The 23393-nt window shown below is 36.8% G+C and overlaps 1 protein-coding gene across 2 annotated transcripts in view; it reads left to right on the top strand.

Moving 5' to 3' along the window:
- EDIL3 (EGF like repeats and discoidin domains 3) overlaps positions 1-23393 on the top strand; it is a 429598-nt gene that overhangs the window by 176186 nt on the left and 230019 nt on the right. For both annotated transcript variants that reach the window (XM_017508061.1, XM_017508053.1), the window contains one exon: positions 18760-18888. In XM_017508061.1, coding sequence (XP_017363550.1) covers positions 18760-18888 — 129 coding nt within the window. The remainder of the gene's footprint in view (positions 1-18759; positions 18889-23393) is intronic.

Raw genomic sequence — 23393 nt, 5'->3', positions numbered from 1 at the left:
GCCTCATATCACACTTTGCCTGGACAAGTACGATGACCCTTCACTACTCTATTTTCATCTACAATTATCCTTTGGATGTATTCTCCATATAGCACACAAACTATCTTTAAAATTGAAATTGAGTCTAAATATGTTAATGTATCCATAAAGCCATTTATTTTCTTAAATACATGGCCTTTGAAGGCTGCCCAGTTTGGTCCCTGTTTCTTCATCTTTGCTGTATCTGTTCCAGCTACTCTAGTCTTACCACAGTCCATTTTTCTTGCCCTGCTTCTCTTTCCACATACCTACAAATGAAATCCTCATCTCTTTCTTTCCTTAGTTCCTACTTGGTTTTCAGCTTCTAGCCTATGCTTCACTTCTTCAGGAAACCTCTTATTAATAGGTTACGGGAGCACAGAAGACTTTTCCTTCATGACATTTTCATTTCCTTATGTGATTTTTGATTATTACATTTCTTTACAATTTCATTTCTTTATGTGATTATTTGATTGGAATCAGTCCTCTCATTTACTGAAGTTTCACAAGATTAGAAAGAGCACCTGTTTTGTCCACTGTTGTAACTCTAGTACTTAGCACTGTGAAACACAATAGAAGCTCTGAATACAAACTGAATAACTATATCAACAGGTGAACAAATGAATGGATGAAAATAGTATGTAACAGAGTAATAGAAAAATTTGTGAAGGGAATAAAAATAAACAATAGAGGAGAGTTGATATGAAATGTTGGGCAGTCTAGGAAGGAAAACGAGATTAGGAAAAGAGGAGATGAAGAAAGGCATTTGGCATTTCCAGCTGCAGAGTCACTTGAGCAAAATTCTAGGAATACAAATGATCTTTAGGTGGTAGATTGGTAAATTAACAAAGGGAAGCATGTTGGTTCATTATTGTGAACAGTGGAGGAAACATTGAGGACATAAGATTAGTCCAAATTTATGGACTTTGGAATACAGGCTGTGGGAACTAACAGAAGCTTTTAGATTGGGTTTGCATGGTGTATAGCATGGAGGATGTATAAGACAGGGAGATCAGTTAGGACACTGTCTCAGTAATATCATTTATTGGATGCATCATTAAACAGCCATTCAAGGAGTAAAACATCTTATGATTTTGCAATTATTAAGTGATTATGAAGGAAAAGCTGCCTTCTCAGAATAAAATACTTCAATTTATCTTTTTTAAAACAACAGCACAAAAAGTATTTTGACTAATGAGTAACTACTTGCTGTTGTTCTGGGAAACTATTTGGAAAAACTTGATGTTAATGGCTATAATTCGAAGTGCCTTTAATTTAGGTTAGTGTGATAAAGCCCCTCACATATTTTCTTAATTTTGAAAATCTTACTTTGTCTATATAAACTGTTATATGAGTAATGGGATAGTAGAAACTTCAGTGTATTTACTTAGCTCCTTTATAGCACATTCATCTTCTGTGATTTGACATGGATTCAATATGATCAAAAGTAAAAATAAAAACAAAATTAACTGTTGCTGTTTTGCATCAATTTCGCCGTTCCTTTCTTTTTTTTTTTTTTTTTTTTTTTTTTTTTTTGTTTGGTGTCTTTTTTTTTGTTTGGGCAAGCATCCCTTAAGCTTTCATCCTGTGATTAAGAAGCAGGCATTATGTGCCCTGTTTGACATGGTCATTACTTAATGCTCACTTAATAGAATTCTACAAGACCAAATTATCACAGTGGGTGAAGGAACAGATGGCCAGCTGGCCAGAATCCATGCCTGCTTTGATCTATGCCTCCTCCAATCTGCCACAAGGAAGCCACATGTGAGACCTGAGAAGGCAATCTAAACAGTAACTCGTCTGTCCAGCTGTGCTTCCAACGTTCTCAGCTGTGAAGCCTAGGTAGGTGCCATTCCATATGCGTGCAGCAGGAATATCTCCTGCAGGAATCTCTCTGCTTTATGATTAAGATGGCAGTCATGGAGGACAGATTCCAAAAGTAAAAATAGAAATCCTTTCTTCCACCTTCTGCCACTGCCTACAAGATCAAAATCACTGTGCTATATTTTAAGAGAAAGAACTGTAGCTTTGTGGAAATAGTGTACTCATTTTTAACACACTTTGTTTATAATTATAAGATTATCTACAATCTGAAATGTTTCAGATTGCTACAACATTCAACAAAGAAAATTAGGCTTGGCCACAGGCTTAAGATTGAGTTGTTGAAACTTGCTAGTGTAAATGAAAAAGGGCTACAGATATTTAATCTCTAAATTTCCTGGTTTTTGTTATAGATTATGATTTACAGTTTGGGTTATATGCCAACATTCCTAAAATTAGTAATAATTTTAAGTCAATCATCACACATTTATGAAGCAATGTCAAAGGATTTAGCTCTTCATTAGGGATTATGAAGGTACAAAATTATAAGGAGTGGGGGTTGTGCAAAACTAATTTAAAATTATGTGAGGGGAACAGAGGAGATCCATGGAATAATTAGAAGATGAAGCAATGATAAGTGAGATGCTAATCATGCAGTATAGGCAGCAAGTTGAGTAGGAACCTGATAAAGGTGAAGTGCTGTCAGAGAAAGATTGATGAAGAACATGCAATTTTTGTAGTTGCTTAGAGACACTATGGGAAATAGTAAGATTGCTTTATGCTCCTGAAACTTGGGCTCAGGTACTTGTTATATATGTATACATTTTTATCTGCTTTGCCTTTAACTTACGCCCTGCTTCATTGATCTGTAGAAAATGAAACAAACTATGGTAGCTAATGGCAAACCTGAGTGATATCTTAGCACCTTGCACTGCAAGCTGATATGTATTCTCAAACTTTAATTGTATTGTACGATGAATGACTTGTGAATTCTGATAGATACACTTCTTAAAAAAAGTGACTTGCAGGATTTAGTTTGGAAATATAGCTCCCTGATCTAAAAAGACAGACTTGTTTTTTTTGTTTCTTTTTTTGTTTTTTAACCATATTTGGGCTCTGGAGTACATGTGCACGTCCTGTATCCTGCAGGATTGTTGCATAGGTACATACATGCCGTGGTGATTTGCTGTCTACATTCCCACCCTCCACCAACCCCCCAGTCACCTACATCAGGCATTTCTCCCAGTGTTATCCCTCCCTATCCTCCCCGCCCTCCACAGCTGTCCCCCTTTCCCTACCCCCCGCCCCAACCTAGCCCTGTGAGTGTTGTTCCCTTCCAGTGCCCAGGTCTTCTCATTGTTCATCGCTGGCCTATGAGTGAAAACATGTGGTGTTTGGTTTTCTGTTCTTGTGTCAGCTTGCTGAGAATGATGGTTTCTAGGTTCATCCATGTCTCTACAAAGGACATGAACTCATCGTTTTTTATGGCTGCATAGTATTCCATGCTGTAAATGTGCCACATTTTTTTGTCCAGTCTATCATTGATTGGCATTTGGGTTGGTTCCAGGTCTTTGCTATCATAAACAGCACCACAATGAACATACGTTTTCATGTGTCTTTATGACAGAACAATTTATAATCCTTTGGGTAAATACCCAGTAATGGGATTGCTGGGTCAAATGGTATTTCTATTTCTAGATCCTTGAGGAATAGCCACACTCTTCCATAATGGTTGAACTAATTTACACTCCCACCAACAGTGCAAAACTATTCCTTTTTTCCACATCCTCTCCAGCATCTGTTGTTTCCAGATATTTTAATGATTGCCATTCTAACTGGCGTGAGATGGTATCTCAATGTGGTTTTGATATGCATTTTCTCCAATGATGATGAGCATTTTTTCATGTTTTTTGGTCTCATATTTGTCTTCCTTTGAAAAGTGTCTGTTCATATCATTTGCCCACTTTACGATGGGTTTGTTTTTTTTCTTGTAAATCTGCTTTAGTTCTTTGTAGATTCTGGATATTAGCCCTTAGTCTGATGAGTAGGTTGCAAAAATTTTTTCCCATTCTGTTGGTTGCCGGTTCACTCTAATGATTGTTTCTTTTGCGTGCAGAAGCTCTTAACTTTAATTAGGTAATATTTGTCTATTTTGGCTTTTGTTGCCATTGCTTTTGGTGTTTTAGTCATGAAATCCTTGCCTGTGCCTATGTCATGAATAGTTTTGCCTAGGTTTTCTTCTGGGGTTTTTATGGTGTTAGTTCTTATTTTTAAATCTTTAATCCATCTGGAGTTAATTTTTGTATAAGGTATAAGGAAGGGGTCCAGTTTCAGCTTCCTGCATATGGCTAGTTTTCCTAACACCACTTATTAAATAGGGAATCCTTTCCCCGTTGCTTATTTTTGGCTGGTTTGTCAAAGATCAGATGGTTGTAGATGTGTGGTGTTGCTCCAGAGGCCTCTGTTCTGTTCCTTTGGTCTATATCTCTGTTTTGGTACCAGTACCAGGCTGTTTTGATTACTGCTGCCCTGTAGTATAGTTTGAAGTCAGGTAGTGTAATGCCTCCAGCTTTGTTCCTTTTGCTTAGGATTGTCTTGGCTATGTTGGCTCTCTTTTGATTCCATATGAAGTTTAAAGTGGTCTTTTTCCAGTTCTGTGAAAAAGGTCAGAGGTAGCTTCATGGGAATAGCATTGAATCTATAAATTACTCTGGGCAGTATGGCCATTTTCACAATATTGATTCTTTCTAACCACGAGCATGGAATGTTTTTCCATCTGTTTGTGTCCTCTCTTATTTCCTTGAGTAGTGGTTTGTAGTTCTCCTTGAAAAGATCTTTTACCTCCTTTGTTAGTTGTATTCCTAGGTATTTTATTCTCTTTGTAGCAATTGTGAATGGGAGTTTGCTCATGATTTGGCTCTCTTTAAGTCTGTCATTGGTGTAGAGGAATGCTAGTGATTTCTGCACATTGATTTTATATCTAGAGACTTTGCCAAAGTTGCTTATCAGCTTAAGGAGGTTTTGGGCTGAGACTATGGGGTCTTCTAAATATATGATCATGTCATCTGCAAATAGGGATAATTTGACTTCTTCTTTTCCTGATTGAATTCCCTTTATTTCTTTTTCTTGCCTAATTGCTCTGGCTAGAACTTCCAATACTCTATTGAATAGGAGTGGTGAGAGAGGGCATCCTAGTCTAGTGCTAGTTTTTAAAGGGAATGCTTCTAATTTTTGCCCATTCAGTATGATACTGGCTGTGGGTTTATCGTAAATAGCTTTTATTGTTTTGAAATAAGTTCCATGGATACCTAGTTTATTGAGAGTTTTTAGCATAAAGGGCTGTAGAATTTTGTCAAAGGCCTTCTCTGCATCTACTGAGATAATCATGTGGTTTTTCCTTTGATTCTGTTTATGTGGTGAATTATGTTTATAGATTTGCATATGTTGAGCCAGCCTTTTATCCCCAGAATGAAGCCTACTTGAGCGTGGTGGATAAGCTTTTTGATGTGCTGTTGGATTCGGTTTAACAGTATTTTATTGAAGAATTTTGCATCAATGTTCATCATGGATATTGGACTGTGGTTTTCTTTTTTAGTTGTGTCTTTGGCAGATTTTGCTATTGGTATGATTTTGGTCTCATAGAAAGAGTTAGGGAGGATTCCCTCTTTTTGTATTGTTTGGAATAGTTTTGGAATGATTAGAACCAGCTCCTCTTTGTATGTCTGGTAGATTCCAGCTCTGAATCCATATAGACCTGGACTTTTTTTTGGTTGGTAGGCTATTAATTGCTGCCTCAACTTCAGACCTTATTATTTGTCTATTCAGGGTTCCAACTTCTTGGCTTAGTCTTAGGAGTATGCAAGTGTCCAGCAATTTATCCATTTCTTCTAGATTTACTGGTTTATGTGCATAGAGTAGTTTGTTGTAATCTCTGATGGTAGCTTGTGTTTCTGAGGAATTAGTGGTGATCTCCCCTTTGTCATTTTTTATTACATCTATTTGATTCTTCTCTCTTTTCTATTAGTCTAGCTAGCGGTCTATTTTGTTTATCTTCTCAAAAAACCAGCTCCTGGATTTATTGATTTTTTTGAAGTGTTTTTTGTGTCTCTATCTCCTTTGGTTCTGCTCTGATCTTAGTTATTTCTTGAAAAGACAGACTTTTTAAGGAAGTTTCTTAGGTTAAGAAAAATTATTTGATGTGTGTTTTATAAATTATGTTGGATTACATGTTTGCTTTCTAAAGTTTTACAAGAAATGTTGCATGGAAATCATTGTTATTCTAGAGGTCATCAGGAAAAATAAAAATATGTTGATTATCAACATGGCCCACAGTTTTGCCATCCATGATTCTCTTAGATTATAGGTGTTTATATTTATTCCATTGGGCAACGAATTCAAAGGGCATCTGGGCCTTATGTTACTAAATTCAAAAATGATAACAACACAATTTCATGTAGTATTCACTAATTCACAAAAGGTGTCTGTATACTAGCTTTATTATTATTAAGCATATTATGTCAGCTTTAGTTTTCTTAGTCTTTGAAAGAAAACTGAGGGGAAACACTGTTTTTGTCTTATGTTCACTTAATAATTTTATGTAAGCCATAGCATCACACATTGAGGAAGTATTATTGGCCAACTAGAAGATATCCAAAAGTAGACAGCATGTTTTGAAGATTAAAAAATGCATATGCAGAATGACTACAGAGTATTGATATAGAGTTTTGTTTGAGTAATAAAACATTCTGAGCTGAGAATTATTCTGGGAAAGCTCACATGATTGACATTTGCAAACTAGTTTTTAAACACTAGGTGTTGCTTCTCCTCCTGCTCCTTTTTCTTCTTCTTTGTACTCTTCCTCCTTTGTGAATGTAAATGTGCAAAATTCAGATGTTTGAGGGTAAAAAGCATCGTTGAGTATTCTGAATATGAAGAAAGAGGTGAACTATTCTATGATATAATCTTAAACTTCCACTGTAGTGGGGAATCAGCAAATTTAATACACTTTTCATTAAACAAAAAAGCAAGTAGTGGTTTAGGGAGGTTGTTTTTGCAGCAGTGTGCAAAATGAGTGGACAGGGGAATGAATGGGAGACTGCCTCTTAACAAAGTATAGCTCTAGCAATAGTTATCACTTCGTAAAATGATAGATCTTTTTGGTATGATCTGTTACTAATTTTCTTCAAAGTCATACTAATATGACTTTAATAAGATATTTATTCATTGGAGAAAAGGAGATATCAACTACTGTGCTACAATGACTGCATATGTTTGTGGAATTAATATATATAAAGACTTTCTCAGAAAGTTTCTGAGCGCCTGAAAAAATACTGCCATCAGCAAGCCCATCGCTAAACAATAGTTTAAGTGGATGAAGATCACCCCAGGAAATCTTTCACCTTTTTTTAATGCTTCTTCCTATCATGCAGTGTGAGGCTCTCCTTTTTGCCCCCTGAGTACCCGGTTCTGGATTCTACCTATTTATTTCCCCAAATTTAGACTGCTCTCCAGATCTTCAACACCATCAAAGCCTACTCACCACTACTCTGTGATGAGAACCAAGTAAAATTAATTTAGCTAAGATTTTAATTATTGATAATATGAGTGCTTTGCCAGCCGATTCTAATACATAAAACTCTGGTTTACTTAATCAACTCCAATGCTGTAATGAAACAACTACACAGGAACCATAAGGTGGGTTAAATAGTGCTCCCTACCCCCAATTCATGTATATCAGGAATCCTGAATACAACTTTATTTGTAAACAGAGTATTAGTTTGCTAGGGTTTCCATTATAAAATATGGCTGGGTGGCTCAAACAGAAATTTCTTTTTTCACAGTTCTGGAGGCTCTGGAGATTTGGTTTCTTCTGAGGCCTTTCTCCATGGCTTGCAAATAGCTGCCTTCCTGGTGTGTCTTCACTTGGCTTTTTCTCTGTGTGGCAGAATCAGTGGTGTCTCTTTTGTGTGTTCAAATGCCCTATTCCTATAAGGACACCAGTCAGATTGGATTAAGGCCCATCCGTATGACCTCATTTAACCTTAATTATCTCTTCAAAAAAGTTCTATATCCAAATATAATCACATTCCATTGTTTTAGATATTAGGGCTTCAACATAAAAATTTTGGGGTGGGGACCACAGCTTAGCCCATCATAGGGCCTTTGTGGATAAAAATTGTTCAGGATCTAGAGAGGAAGTTGTATTGGATTTATGGTGGGTTCTTATAAGAAGAGGAGAGAAACAATTAGAAGAAGGCCTGTGAAGATAGGCAGGGATTCATACTATGCTGCTATAAGCCAAAATGCCAAGAGCCACCAGAATCTGGAAGAGGCAAGAAAGGAATTTTTTCTAGAGCCTTCAGAGGGAGTGTGGCTCTGTTGATACCTTGATTTCAGACTTCTAGCCTCTAGAACTCTGAAAGAATAAAATTCTGTTGTTTTAAGCTACCAAGTTTGTGATACTTTTTTACATAAGCCTAGGACTGTAAACAAGAAAAAGGACCTCTACGGCATCTCACTGATCATCTCTGTGCCTTCTTACAGACAGATGTGTATAAAGATAGTCCAGTATTAATTCTAGAGGAGAAAGTTTATCAACAGGATTTGAGGAGGAAAAAAATCTATTTATCTTCAGATTTCAATTTTTATAATCTATCCAAATGCTTTTTTGTTTAATGAAAAGTGTATTAAATTTGCTGATTCCCCACTACAATGGAAGTTTGAGATTATATCATAGAATAGTTCACCTCTTTCTTCATATTCGGAATACTCAACGATGCTTTTTACCCTCAAACAGCTGAATTTTGCACATTTACATTCAGAAAGGAGGAAGAGTACAAAGAAGAAGAAAAAGGATCAGGAGGAGAAGCAACACCTAGTGTTTAAAAACTAGTTTGCAAATGTCAATCATGTGAGCTTTCCCAGAATAATTTCTTTCTTTTCAACTAGTTTTAAAATAGAGTTACAGTGGCTCTAAATGGCAACTGCCAAAATGTTAAAAAAAAAAAAAATTAAATGTAAAGCCAAGACCATAAGATAACTTCGATGTATTTTTAAGATCAGAATTCAGGGTGAAATTTGGGGTCAGAACTATTCCTATTTTTTTCTACTAGTAAACAACTAGTAAAAACTATACTATTACAATGCCTTCCTGGCATTTCCTTACTACATAAAATGTACATTTATTTTGATATGTAACTGGCAATGTTTTGGGGCCGTATTTTTTTTAAATTGACCAAAGCTTAATACATATTATCACAGGAGAATGTGACTCTATTTACTTTCTAATAATCTGCTTATGTACTATAAGTTATTCATGATTTGGGGCATAGTCTCTAAATGGATGAGAAGCTAATAATATTACACATATGGAACAAACTTCAACTCTACTGTTGGAATTGTGAGGAGATAGATGCAGAAAAGTAGCAAACCATATAGATCTGCCTTTGTGAGCAATTAATCTTGTTGACATACTCATATGAGCTTGCATAAAAAATGCCTGCAAAGCATGCTGTTGGATTCAGTTGTTCATTAATATTGATCATATGTTGCCCCCATTGTGTTAGGAGCTACCTAAAGATTATCTGCAAAAGTATTACAGCATCATTGATTTTAAAACTCCCTAAGGCCTCTTGTATCTTGAAAGTCCATTTATGCTTTCATTGTTAAGGGTGATATTACTCTTATCTAATCAGATAATTTGGAATTTTATGAATACTAATCAGGACTCAAGCTTATATTTACTACTCTGTATACTTCTGTATATTCTAATGCATAGAAAGACAAACTTCTTCACAAGACTTTTGAAGTGAAAAGATGTTGAGATTGCCCTTGTCTTCTTTTTGTTTTACCAGCTCTGAGTTGTTGAGTAATACTAATTTGTTCTCAAAGTTTTATATGCTATTGTGTCAAAGCTTTGTGAAAGTGGTATATACATAGGTGTGCCTGTATGTGTGTGTGTGTGTGTGCTCATATGTTAGGGAAAAGATATGAGATGCCTCAAACATACTAAAGTTTTGGCTGCTCAAATTAAGAATAGGCCATATTATTTTTTCCTATTGCTAAAATTAAGAATATGGCCTATTCTTAATTTTTGATGCCACTAGGAAACCTAGAATTAAATTTCAAGGAACCATTATGTGAACAAAGAAATGTATTAATACCAAGCATAGTATATTCACAGTAAAGTATAGCCATTGAAATTGTCTTTAAAAATGAGTTACTTAAGCTAGATAACTAAGTATATTTTTCTGATGCGAGATTTGTCTTTCAGCTTCTGACAATTTAATACCATACAAAGTGTTTATCCCAAATTACTAGCAGAAAACCCAGCACACAAGAGATACCTAATGAATAAATGTTATTTAACTTCAAATTAGGCAGGGGGAATCACCTTCTTGAAATTGGGGTGGGGTGGGGGGTGGAAGAGTCCATTTCTTTCTTGTCCTCCCAGTACAAGCAACACTCTATGCTATAGGTGATTATTACTACTTATAGTGTTATAAGACCTTAAATTAGTATTTTTTTCAGTATCAAAATAGAGGAGATTATGGAATAGGGGTAACGCCAAAGAGAAAAGTTTTCCAGGATCTCTAATTCTGATATGAATAGCCTGCTTATTATGACTTGGGGCAATAAAACTGGAAACTGTTGCTATTGAACATCAAACATAACTTTTGGCTAGGAAGCGAATTGTGTAAGTTGAGACCTTGGACTATATTTATTATGTTATCTTTACATCCTAACTCATATTCTCATCATTTTATCTTGCTCAGACATAAAGTGAACAATTTACTTATAAGTAAATTGTTTAATGGAAATTGTTTAATTAGGTGACTAAAACACTGTTAATGAGATTATACAAGTTACATTTTTCTTGATTATGTATTTGCCAAAGCATTAAGATACATGTAATCATTATGCAAAAGTAAACATTCTAATGGTTGTTATTTACAATTCAGTGTAATACATTTAAACCACTTTAGAAGCTTAAAGCATATTAGAGACAAAAACATTGGAATCTAATTATAAATTTAAAGGACTTGAAGCTTGGAAAGTATAGAAAGGTTACAGAAAATATCTAAATTGTTGAGTAAAAATCCAAAAGATAGTGATATCATAAACCTAAAATAAGAATACAGTGTTGGCAGCAAATATAATTTTTATCACTTATTATTACCGTATACTTTTTATTCAAATTGTATCAAACACCTACTGTGTGCCAACATAAGTCTTCCCACACAGAATTTATAGTTTGGTAGGGAAAAACAATAAAAAACCATTCATTTCAACACCTTGTCATGAGTACTTGAAAAAAGTATGTACAAGGTACATAACATCAGTCTCATATTATAATTACTGAGTCTATCTCTATTCATAATATCTAATACACCATGTCCTTTTTCCTGAAAATACTCTGAAATGTTTCCATCTGCTAAGGCTTTGGAGTCCTGTATTATTTATAAGAATGTGCTTATTGAATTCATGCTGATTCTGTTTACATCTGTGAAGATTAACATATGAATATACAGATTTTCAACATGGTAGGAAATGTGGCTTAATGGAAAGGGTATAGACTTTGTAGTTCGGCAGAGTGTGTTAAAATCTATGCTTTTTCAGATAGATATCTTACTTACCCTCTCGGAGCCCATTTTATTGCTTCTAAAACAAGGATACATTCTTACAAAGCGTTATAAAAATAATATGTATACTCATATTGCCTCGCATGCATGCAAGGGACTCTAGAAAGGTTTAAACTTTCACCCTTTTGCTTTACTCCATCCTCATCCTTTAAATGAAAATCACAGAATTTCTTGGAGTAGGAAAAATAACAGCAGCCACAACCTCTGAAACGTGTAATCTTTCTCTAAAATCCAGATGTCAGCTAAGATCATCATGTCTTTTGGTGTGTAAATAAAATGAGCTCCAATGTACCAATTCACATCATCTGGAAATCCTAGAGGTTGCCTCAAGATTGCTGGACAGGCTTCACCTGTGCCCACAGGAAGTGTCCAGAATGCTAGGGACTTAAGAAACCACTGTTCATTCTATCTTCACTTCTTAAACCTACTGGATTCTTTAATCTCTTGGGTGTCACATGCAGCAATACTTTTCCCCGTCTGCCAGGATAAGCCCCATCAATAGACAGCCCTTTCCCCAAAATTCCCCAAGTACCACTCACAGGCTTGTGTGTTTAGCAGATGCTATTGGAGAGCTAGATGCGCCAGCAGAAGCAATTCACATAACATCTGTGCAAACAACTGAAACCTGAATTTTGGACATCACAATTTCTTACTCGCTACTTTTCATCACATGTTACAGCCTCCCAGCACATTGTTTGACTTCTGTTTCTCCCTAAAGACTTTACTTCTGGCCTTGCTTTAGGAATTTCTGCTCTCAGTCTTCTGCATCCATTCCCCAGTTCTTCCCTTTATTTTGCAGATTCAGTTAAGTCATCTTGCTCTTCTCACCTAGTGAAGTTTCACTTTTACAAAGACACAGTTGGATTGAGTAAATAGCGTCATGGATTCCAGGTTCCTATTTTTGCCCCATTTTTGTCAGACTTCCATTGACCTCCTTCCTTAGAATCACTGGGTTTTCTTGTTGTTGTTTTGAGATGAAGTTTTGCTCTTGTAGCCTAGGCCAGAGTGCAATGGCAAGATCTTGGCTCACTGCAACCTCGCCTTCCCAGATTCAAGTAATTCTCCTCCTCCCAGGTAGTTGGGATAACATCCATGCGCCACCACATCCAGCTAATTTTGTATTTTTAGTAGAGATGGAGCTTTGCAATGTTGGTCAGGCTTTCTTGAACTCCTGACCTCACGTGTCCCACCCACCTCTGCCTCCCAAAATGCAGGGATTACAGGCATGAGCCACTGCACCTGGCCTGAAATCACTGTTTTAACTGCTCTCAACTCAAAGAGGCCTTAATATATTTTTTTTAATTTATTTATTTATTGTACTTTATATTCTGGGGTACATGTGCAGATCATGCAAGATTGTTGCATAGGTACATTCATGGCAAGGTGGTTTGTTGCCACCATCCCCCAATCACCTATACCTGACATTTCTCTCCACGTTTTCCCTCCCCCACCCTCCCTCCCACTGTCCTTCCTGTAGTACCCCCCACAACGGACCCCAGTGGTGATGCTCCCCTCTTTGTGTCCAAGTGTTCTCATTGTTTATCATCCACCTATGAGTGAGAACATGTGGTGTTTGATTTTCTGTTCTTGTGTCAGTTTGCTGAGAATGATGGTTTCTAGGTTCATCCATGTCTCTACATAGGACACAAACTCATTGATTTTTTATTGCTGCATAGTATTCCATTGTGTATATGTGCCACATTTTCTTTGCCCAGTCTATCACTGATGGACATTTGGTTTGGTTCCAGGTCTTTGCTATTGTAAACAGTGCCATGATGAACATGTGTGTGCATGTATCTTTATAATAGAATAATTTATAGTCTTTTGGGTATATATCCAGTAATGGGATTGCTGAGTCAGATGGTATTTCTGGTTCTAGATTCTTGAGGAACCGTCACACTGTCTTCCATAATGGTTGAACTAATTTACACTCCCACAAATAGTGTAAATATTATCCCACTTCTTCACATCCTCTCCAGCATCTGTTGTCTCCAGATTTTTTAATGATCACCATTCTAACTAGCATGAGATGGTATCTCAGTGTGGTTTTGATTTGCATTTCTCTAATGAACAATGATGATGAGCATTTTTTCATATGTTTGTTGGCCGCATATTTATCTTCTTTTGAAAAGTGTCTGTTTATATCCTTTGCCCACTTTTGAATGGGTTTGTTTGTTTGTTTTTCTTGTAAATCTGTTTCTGTTCTTTGTAGATTCTGGATATTAGCCCTTTGTCTGATGGGTAGATTGCAAAAATTTTTTCCCATTCTGTTGGTTGCAGGATTATTCTAATGATTGTTTCTTTTGCTGCTCAGAAGCTCTGGAGTTTAATTAGATCCCATTTGTCTATTTTGGCTTTTGTTGCCATTGCTTTTGGTATTTTATTCATGAAGTCCTTTGCCTATGCCTATGTCCTGAATGGTTTTGCCTAGGTTTTCTTCTAGGGTTTTTATGGTGTTAGGTTTTATGTTTAAGTCCTTAATCCATCTGGAGTTAATTTTAGTGTAAGGTGTCAGGAAGGGGTCCAGTTTTTGCTTTCTGCACATGGCTAGCCAGTTTTCCCAACACCATTTATTAAACAGGGAATCCTTTCCTCATTGCTTGTTTTTGTCAGGTTTGTCAAAGATCAGATGGTTGTAGATGTGTGGTGTTGTTCCCGAGAACTCTGTTCTGTTCTGTTGGTCTATGTCTCTGTTTTGGTAGCACTATCATGCTGTTTTTGATTACTGTTGCCTTGCAGTATAGCTTGAAGTCCGACAGTGTGATGCCACCAGCTTTGTTCTTTTTGCTTAGGATTCTCTTGGCTATGTGAGCTCTCTTTTGATTCCATATGAAGTTTAAAATGGTTTTTTTCCAGTTCCGTGAAAAAGGTTAATGTTAGCTTGATGGGAATAATATTGAATCTAAAAATTACGTTGGAATGTATGGCCATTTTTGCAATATTGATTCTTCCTAACCATGAGCATGGAATGTTTTTCCATCTGTTTGTGTCCTCTCTTATTGCCTTGAGCAGTGGTTTGTAGTTCCCCTTGAAGAGGTCCTTTACCTCTTTTGTTAGTTGTATTTCTAGGTATTTTAATTTCCTTGTAGCAATTGTGAATGGGAATTTGCTCATGATTTGGCTCTCTGTTTGTCTGTTATTGGTGTATAGCAATGCTTGTGATTTCTGCACATTGATTTTGGATCCTGAGACTTTGCTGAAGTTACTTTTCCACTTAAAGAGAGTTTGGGCTGAGACTATGGGGTCTTCTAAATATACAATCGTGTCATCTGCAAATAAAGGCAATTTTACTTCCTCCTTTCCTAATTTAATGCCCTTTATTTCTTTTTCTTGCCTAATTTCTTTGGCTAAAACTTCCAAAACTATGTTGACTAAGAGTGGAGAGAGGGCATCCTTTTCTAGTACCAGATTTCAAAGGGAATGCTTCCAGTTTGTGCCCATTCAGTATGATATTGGTAGTGCGTTCGTCATAAATCGCTTTTATTATTTTGTGATAAGTTCCATGGATACCTAATTTATTGAGAGTTTTTAGCATAAAGGGCAGTTGAATTTTGTCGAAGGCCTTCTCTGCATCTTTTGAGATAATTATGTGGTTTTCATCTTTGGTTCTGTTTATGTGGTGGATTATGTTTATAGACTTGTGTATGTTGAACCAGCCTTGCATCCCCGGGATGAAGCCTACTTGATCATGGTGAGTAAGCTTTTTGATGTGCTGTTGCAATCGGTTTGCCAGTATTTTATTGAAGATTTTTGCATCTATGTCCATCATGGAGATTGTTTTCTTTTTTTGTTGATTTTCTGCCAGGTTTTGGTATCAGGATGATGTTGGTCTCGTAAAATGAATTTGGGAGGATTCCCTCTTTTTATATTGTTTGGAATAGTTTCATAATGGTTGGTACCAGCTCCTCTTTGTATGTCTGGTAGAATTTGGCTGTGAACCTGTCTGGATGTGGGCTTTTTTGGTTGGGAGGCTGTTAATTACTGCCTCAATTTCAGCCCTTGTTATTGGTCTATTCAGGGTTTTAACGTCTTCCTGGTTTAGTTTTGGTAAGGTGCAAGTGTCCATTTCTGTTCCTTCCTCGTCCAATCCTGTTAGTATAAAGAAGCACAGGAAAGACTTATTTTCTCTCTGATGTAAATTACTTCACTCTCTTCAGGATTTTCTTACCAGTTTTGGTTTAAATAACTATTTTTCTTCCTAGGGACAAGTTCTTAAACCTAATTTTTCTCGTATTAAGTGATTTCTGGGGAATATTTCTGAATTCTTATTTAGTTATTTTTTCTCATCTGGAAAATTGAAAAGTTGGATAACGTGATCTCCAAGGAATCTTATTTGCTTAAAATTATACAATTTCTAACTATAATTATTTTTTTTTTCTTTAGCAGTTATATGCTTGGCTATCCATTATCAGTTAATTTTATAATCTGTCACTTTTACTCTCATTTGAAGTGAATCGATGAGCCAATACTCTTAACATCACTATCATCTCACTCTCCTGTCCCCAGTTAGTTGATGCTCTGTGGAGTATAGGTTTTAGAATCCCAGATTCCTACTCTGGGCCCTCAATCTGTCCACTGGTTGATATTGATTGAGAAATACTATATAACTTTTCTGAGCTTCAGTTAAAAAAACAGTGTAAAAGACAATGACAATGAAAAACACCTACGTTATACTGAGTAATAAATGAGATGATTTGTGTGAAAACAGTTTATAAATTGTAAGGTAGTATCAAATGTTCATTAACTTGTGAGGAGGCAAGAAATGGAAAATGAGAAAGAGGAGGAGAGATAGGTTCTGTAGCATGATTTACATTTTGTAGCAGTGAAAGAAAATGGTTCAGATTGTTCTATAACTCGTCATTGGTCGTTCACCTTCTTCCCTGTCTCATACATTGGCAATGTACCACCCCAAAGATGGGTGCTAGATAACTTAATTGGTATGTACTTCACAGCACAAAACTTCCTACTTAAAGAAATATATTGTTTTTATTTGATGTGGTGCTATCTGGCAAAAAAAAAAAAAAAAAAAATCACTGATCCCCTGAATCTTTTTTATTTTTGAAAATCCGCCCTATCGGGAAGTCAAGGTCCAGGACTATACAATTGCCTCATTGTTTCCTGTTCCATGTGTATATTTATTAGACTCTACAACCTTGAATTTCATAACATTTTAAACTGAAAGAAATGGAGGGTCAAACATAGCTCTCAGAAGAAGAAATAGAGTCGTAAACTATTGCCCTAGTGCAGGACAATTTGCCCACCTTCTACGTGCTTCCCACCCGTGGTTGAGGTCTATTGCAGTGCTTGAAGTGATGACAGCAATTTTTTTTTTCCTTTCCCTAAGTGTTTAATTTTAGTTTTAATTTTTAGTTTTTTGAGACAGGGCCTAATTCTGTCTCCCAGGCTGGAGTGCAGTGGTGTGATCTTAGCTCACTCTAGCCTTGCCCTCCCAGCCTCAAGCAATTCTCTGACCTGAGCCTCCCAAATAGCTGGGGCTACAGGTGCAGCACCACCACACCTGGCTAATTTTTTTTGTATTTTTCATAGAAACGAGGTTTCGCCATGTTGACCAGGCTTGTTTCAAAGTTTTGGGCTCAAGGACTCTGCCCGCCTCAGCATCACAAAGTGCTAAGATTACAGGTGTGCACCACCTCGTCCCGCCCTTGTTTTTTTAATGGCTTTGAGCCATGCAGGAGGAGTCATTCTCTATAGCACTCTCTATTCAGTACCCTTCCCCCCACCCAGTTGCCTCAAGTTATTATTATTAATTAGTCCAATTCTTCTGCCTTCTTGTTTCAGCTGACCACACTCACTCCTTTTCTGAACTAATCCTCCTTCGAGGCTCTCAAAACTCACCTCTTCATACATAGTCAGACACTTATTTTAATTACCCTTGCTTTCCTTTCCTAATATGTTCATCTTAACTTCCTCTTCAGTGGATTTTCTTTTCCTTATAAATACGTTCTACTCTCTCCAGTTAAAATAAGTACAGACTTAATTAGAGAAAACTATAGTTTTTTGTATTGGTCTCTTTTCACCTCCCAGGGAGAGCGTTTCCTTCCTTCAACTCCTCCCTTCTTCACAATCTCAAGTCTGGATTTTGTCCTGAGTCAATTAACATCCTGCAGGAAGCAGACTGTAAGACAGAATTAAAAATGTAAAAGATTTTTTAAGGGAATGCCTGTGATGGACTGAGGGGAAAGAGAGCAAGAGTAGATAGGATAAGCCTGCAGACTGTGACACAGCCTGTCACCTTGAAGGGAGGAGGAGGAGAGAACATTGCATAGAAAAAGCCTCAAATTGCCTTGGCTTTAAGAAAAATCTCGGCCTCACCAACAGGGCACCTCTGAGTACAGAATGCTCATTAGAGAAGTCCCAGGTTAGGCAGGACTGGCCCAGTTAGCTCTACGCCGCTTTGGTGCTTAGCTGTTGGCTGGGGAGCCTGGCCTTGAAATAAATGCTGCCACAGCAGACCCTGTTGTACAGTAGCTGGATGCTGTCAGCTAACCACACTGCTGGCAGCTGGTTTTCTCCAAGAAGGCTCTGAGGAGCACCACAATTTCGTTAGCTGCCACAAGTACTAAATAATCTGCTGTTACTTTCTCAAAGTTTAAAAATGACCATCAGCCCCTCTTCTGTATGCATGTAACTTTTGACGAACTGCTCCTTTTAGATTGGCAGAAAATGTGCTTCTCCAGAGGTATGCTTCACCATAAACTCATAGTCTATAAAAGCTTTGCAACCAGATATCCAATTCATTTGGTTTATGTGGTTACAGCCATATGCTACTTGCACCAGTGGGGGACAAAAAATTTCTTGAGCTGTGACTACAACTTCAGAAACTACTGTTCAGTATTATTTTTAAAACACACAGAAGGTATTCTACAATTCAGAAATTTTAATAATATCCACTTTACTGCTAATAATTTTTTGAGTGCTTTACAAGTGACAGACACTTTTCTGGGTATTTTATACATATGAAATCTTTTCATCTGTATTATAACCTCTTAAGGCAAATTTTCTAGTATTGATATTTAACAGAAAAGGAAACAGGCACAGAGAAGGTGAGTAAGTCTCTCATGATGGCATGGATGTGAAGTGGTGAAAACAAGATTCAAACCCAGGCCACTAGTCTCCAGAGTTCATACAACCAGTACGTTTCCTATACCACTAATATCCAGAACATTTTTTCCTGTAAAATGATTAATTGAAAAGTGTTGACCTAATGTATACTTTTAAGCATATGCATCAAGCAGCAATATTTTTTTCTGTCTTTCAGGTCCCTGCATTCCTAATCCATGCCATAATGGAGGAACCTGCGAAATAAGTGAAGCATACCGAGGGGACACATTCATAGGCTACGTTTGTAAATGCCCCCGAGGATTCAATGGGATTCACTGCCAGCACAGTAAGTTATTCATAGTCATTGTGCTTTTATTATTATTGATTGCAAAGTATATAAGCCATCATCATTCTTGTTTGTAGTAGAGTCATCGAATCTTAGAACAGAAACCCTGGCGTTTAGCTAATGCTGCTTCTCTCCCATGGAATACACCATGTCCACAGCTGAGGACTCCTAGACTGTGTTTTGATCTTCCCAGTGGGATGGGAGGCTTGTACTCTTCTGGTCAATCTTTTTTATTATTGCCCCACTGTCCTCGCCAAAACTTGCACTTTCCATTAAACTGATACCGGTTTCTTTTATATTTGTCCTAAAGCCATATCCTTTAAGTTTCCCAGAAATTATTCTGGTGATTAGGTTCAGAGATGATACCCAGAAAAAAAGAGACAAAGAAAAACTTCCCACCCTGCCCTTAAGCCAGTTTTCTCCTTCTTACATGTTGGCATATTTAGTGTGAAAATCTTTGAAAGTTCAACAAGTATGCTACCTGCACTTTTTATAATCCTCATTCTTATTTATCTTGGAAGGTTAAACAAAACGGATCCCGCTAGTGATAATTTCTTCTTAGAAGGAGGGATGAACATAAATGCTAAATGAATGGTGTGGTGCCTTAGCGCTATAGGTGTTTAGCAAGCAGGGAGGCCACAGCGAACTCTGAGCTGTCAGGGAGATTCTCACAGAGATTGCCACATTAGAGCTAAGTCTTGAAGGAGGGATAGGATGTTGATATGAGATAGGAGAATGACACACAGTAGGAAGTGTGGGGAAAGAATAGGCAAAGCCATGATTACTGTATTGATGGAAAAGACAATGGTGTTAAGAATGATAAGGCAGGCTGGGTGCGGTGGCTCACACCTGTAATCCCAGCACTTTGGGAGGCCGAGGCAGGTGGATCATGAGGTCAGGAGATCGAGACCATCCTGGCCAACATGGTGAAATCCTGTCTCTACTAAATACAAAAATTAGCTGGGCATGGTGGTACACACCTGTAGTCCCAGCCACGTGGGAGGCTGGGGCAGTGGAATCACTTGAACCTGTGAGGCAGAGATTGCAGTGAGCTGAGATCATGCCACTGCATGCCAGCCTGGGCAACAGAGCGAGACTCCATCTCAAAAGAAAAAAAAGAAAGAAAAAAGAATGATAAGGCAAAGCTGGATTTGTCGGCTGGAGCCAGATGTCCAAGCAGTGGCAACAAACAGTGATTTTAGGAGTATCTTGTACTTTTCTGGAGATATGCCATGGCCAAAAGTTTATAATTTCTACGGGAACCTATTGTAGTGAGTGGGCATGTGTGCTCTGTACAACTGGCATCTAAGCTGCTTGAAATTGTCTCTAAGAGCTGGGATCACCAACAAATAAATGAGAGGCTATTGATTTTTTCAGGATGGGTCCAGAGGTGCCAAGACTATGTCTCCGTGGGAGACATCACTGCTCAGCCTTCACCCATGGCCACTTCAGAACAGCCCTGGAAAGATAGAGATAGCAGCCCAGAATCTCAGCAGCCTTGATGTTTACTTAATTCCATGAAGACAATATTACTTACCCTTACTTCCCTTGCAATCTGTTATCAGACACAGTGCCCAGAGGGAAACAGACTGGCCACCCCACTGGAGCCCCTTAATTCTAAGCTGCTTACATACAGCACACACACTTACAGAGGATGCCTCTGGAAAAAGAACAGGATTTTCATGATGGGCTGCTGTCCAGTGTTCAGAAGCAAGTCTTATACCCAAAGTTATGTTATCCTAACTTCCTTTTTTTGTATGGGCTCCAGGAGGCAGTAGGTGAGAGTATGTAAAGCCTTTATGTTTAAAGTATAAGTATAAAGTATACTTCCAGGATTACTAAAGTATAAGTATAAAGTTACTTACAGAATACATCCTTAAAGGATTAGGAAGGACAGTATGTGGAAGACATGTATAGGCCCCTGATGTCACTTAAATAGTTCATATTTATTAACCCTCCCACCATGACTTACTGTTGAAGTCAGAGTAAAGCTGAGGCCTGCCCTTAACCAGAAGTTGGGAAACTTTAAATGTTAGTTCTAACAAAAAATATCTATGCTGTGGTACAAAATTGTTTTCACATCTCTAGACCTTGTTTCTTTATATTGTGAAGGTCAGGTTAGTTGTAGTTATCTTTAATGGCCTGGAAGTCCTATTGAAGACATCAAGTTATCATTTTTCATTTGTTTTTTGATATGTAAGTGAGGCTGCATCTGACTCCTATACATAGTTGGCCATGAATTCTTTCAAGAGGACCACCAGGTTTGGCAAAATAGAATAAATTATTTTTGTGCCCATACTCTGTGGTGGAAAATCCAAGTCTTTTTTCTCATAGCCTCATACTGTATTCAAACTAGTTTATACATTCATATAATTTTGTTGAATTTCACAACTGATTTCAAAGCACAAAGAAATATTTTGCCTTACTACATCTGACCACCCCACAACAAGATTTTAAAACAATGCTAGGAATTGCAGTGGGAGGCCCAAACCTGAGAGATTCAATTCAGAACTTGGATTTTGTTGTCTAAACCACCTGGTCCCTATTTTCTGCATTGCATCATTATAAGAAGCAACAGAAAACAACAAAAAAAGGACTGGATTTTGAAGCAGAAACCTAGATTTGAGACCTGACCTTTACAGTTATTGAATAAGTGACTTTGGGCCATTCACTTGATCTTTCTTTGATTGAAGACATAGAAATTGGAGAATTGAAATTGAAATGATGATCTTTGGATTATATAAGCCATGAGTATTATGAGTAAATGGGTAGCTTACTCACTGTACAAAGGTTAGGAAGCCTTCCTCTTTATAGATGAAACAGAAAAGGATATATTGAGAAATCAGCTGTAGAAGTGCTGGCAGCCCTGGAAGCTTCTTCAGCTAGGAAAAACGGAAAAACAGCTCTTTAAATTCTTGTAAGGATTGCTAGGTATCTGGATTTGTTTTTCATGTTGGTAGTAGTTTTATGACCTAGATATTTAGAACGTTGTTACTCAAATTGTGTTCACATATCAGGATCTCCAGGAAGCTTATTAGAAATGCAGATTAACAGGCATCACCTGAAATCAATTGAATCAGAATCTGTATTTCAAAATAATTCCCAGTTGACTCTCATACACACTGAAATTTGAGAAATACTGCATAAGGCTTTGAATAGCCAAATGTGTTAATTTTATAACTTAGCAACTTCTGCATTCATTTAAATAACAATAAATATAGGCAAAATATTTAAGGTTTGTGAAAATCAAAACTATACTGAAAATCAATAAAAATAAGGGTTGTACAAATGCAGTGTGAACATTTCCTTTGAAAAAAAATTTAAACAATTTTTTAGACAGCTATGTTGGAGGCAATTTTAAGTTTTGTCCTATGTGACAGAATGTTAATTCAATGTCTTTTGGAACATAGCTAGATATTTAAAGAACATTAAATTTCATGGTACAAGAGTGACAAATATATAGTTAATAGGTCTATTTGAACAACTGTTTTATCACTATGTGACAAATTGGAAAAATTACTTCCAGCATTAGCATTATTAATGACATATGCTTTTTTAAATGTTTTGGAGGTTTTATGATTAATACGCTTAATTTTTAGAGCAGTTCTAGGTTTTTCAAAAAATCAAGCAGGAAGTACAGAGTCCCATATATCCCTCCTCCTACATAATTTCCCTTATTAACATCTCTCATTGCTGTGGTACATTTGTTATAATTGATGGACCAGTACTGGTATCTTACTACTGAAGTCCATAGGTTAGGGCTCACTCTTTGTCTTGTATAGTTCTATGGGATTTGAAAAATGTATATCATGTATCACAGTATCATGTAGAACAGATTCACGAAACTAAAAATCCCCTGTACAACTCTTTATCCTTTCCTACTTCCCTCAACCTTTGCAACCACTGATCTTTTTACTGTGTCTAGTTTTTCCTTTGCTGGAATGTCATGTAATTGAAATCACATAGTATACAGCATTGTAAGACTGACTTTTTTTTTTCGTGTATTATGTATTTAAGGTTCCTCTTAGGACTTGATAGTTCATGTACTTTTACCTCAGATTAATAATGTACTTTATGGGTGTTCCACAGTTTGTTTATACATTCGGCATTTGAAGAATATCTTGATGGCCTCTAGGTTTTGGGAAATTATAAATAAAACTGCTATAAACATTCATGTGCAGATTTTTGTGTAGACTTAAGTTTTCAACTCATTTCGGTAAATACGTAGTACAGTAGCGCAGTTTCTAGATCGTATGGTAAAAGTACATTCAGTTTTGTAAAAGAACCTTCAAATGGTCTTCCACGTGACCATTTTGTATCCTCACCAGCAATGCATGAGAGTCCCTTTGTTCTACATCCTTTCCAGCACTCATTGTGTTTTGGATTTCAGCTGTTATATATTGTTTTCATGGTAATGAAAGTAGCATGAGTTTATAACTTTATAAGAATAATGATTAGTATTGGATTTTGTATACAATTACATATATATATATATATATATATAT

Source organism: Cebus imitator, unplaced genomic scaffold, assembly GCF_001604975.1.
Source record: "Cebus imitator isolate Cc_AM_T3 unplaced genomic scaffold, Cebus_imitator-1.0 Scaffold16, whole genome shotgun sequence".
In the NCBI taxonomy this organism is placed as follows: domain Eukaryota; kingdom Metazoa; phylum Chordata; class Mammalia; order Primates; family Cebidae; genus Cebus; species Cebus imitator.
This window is presented reverse-complemented; position numbering and strand designations above follow the sequence as displayed.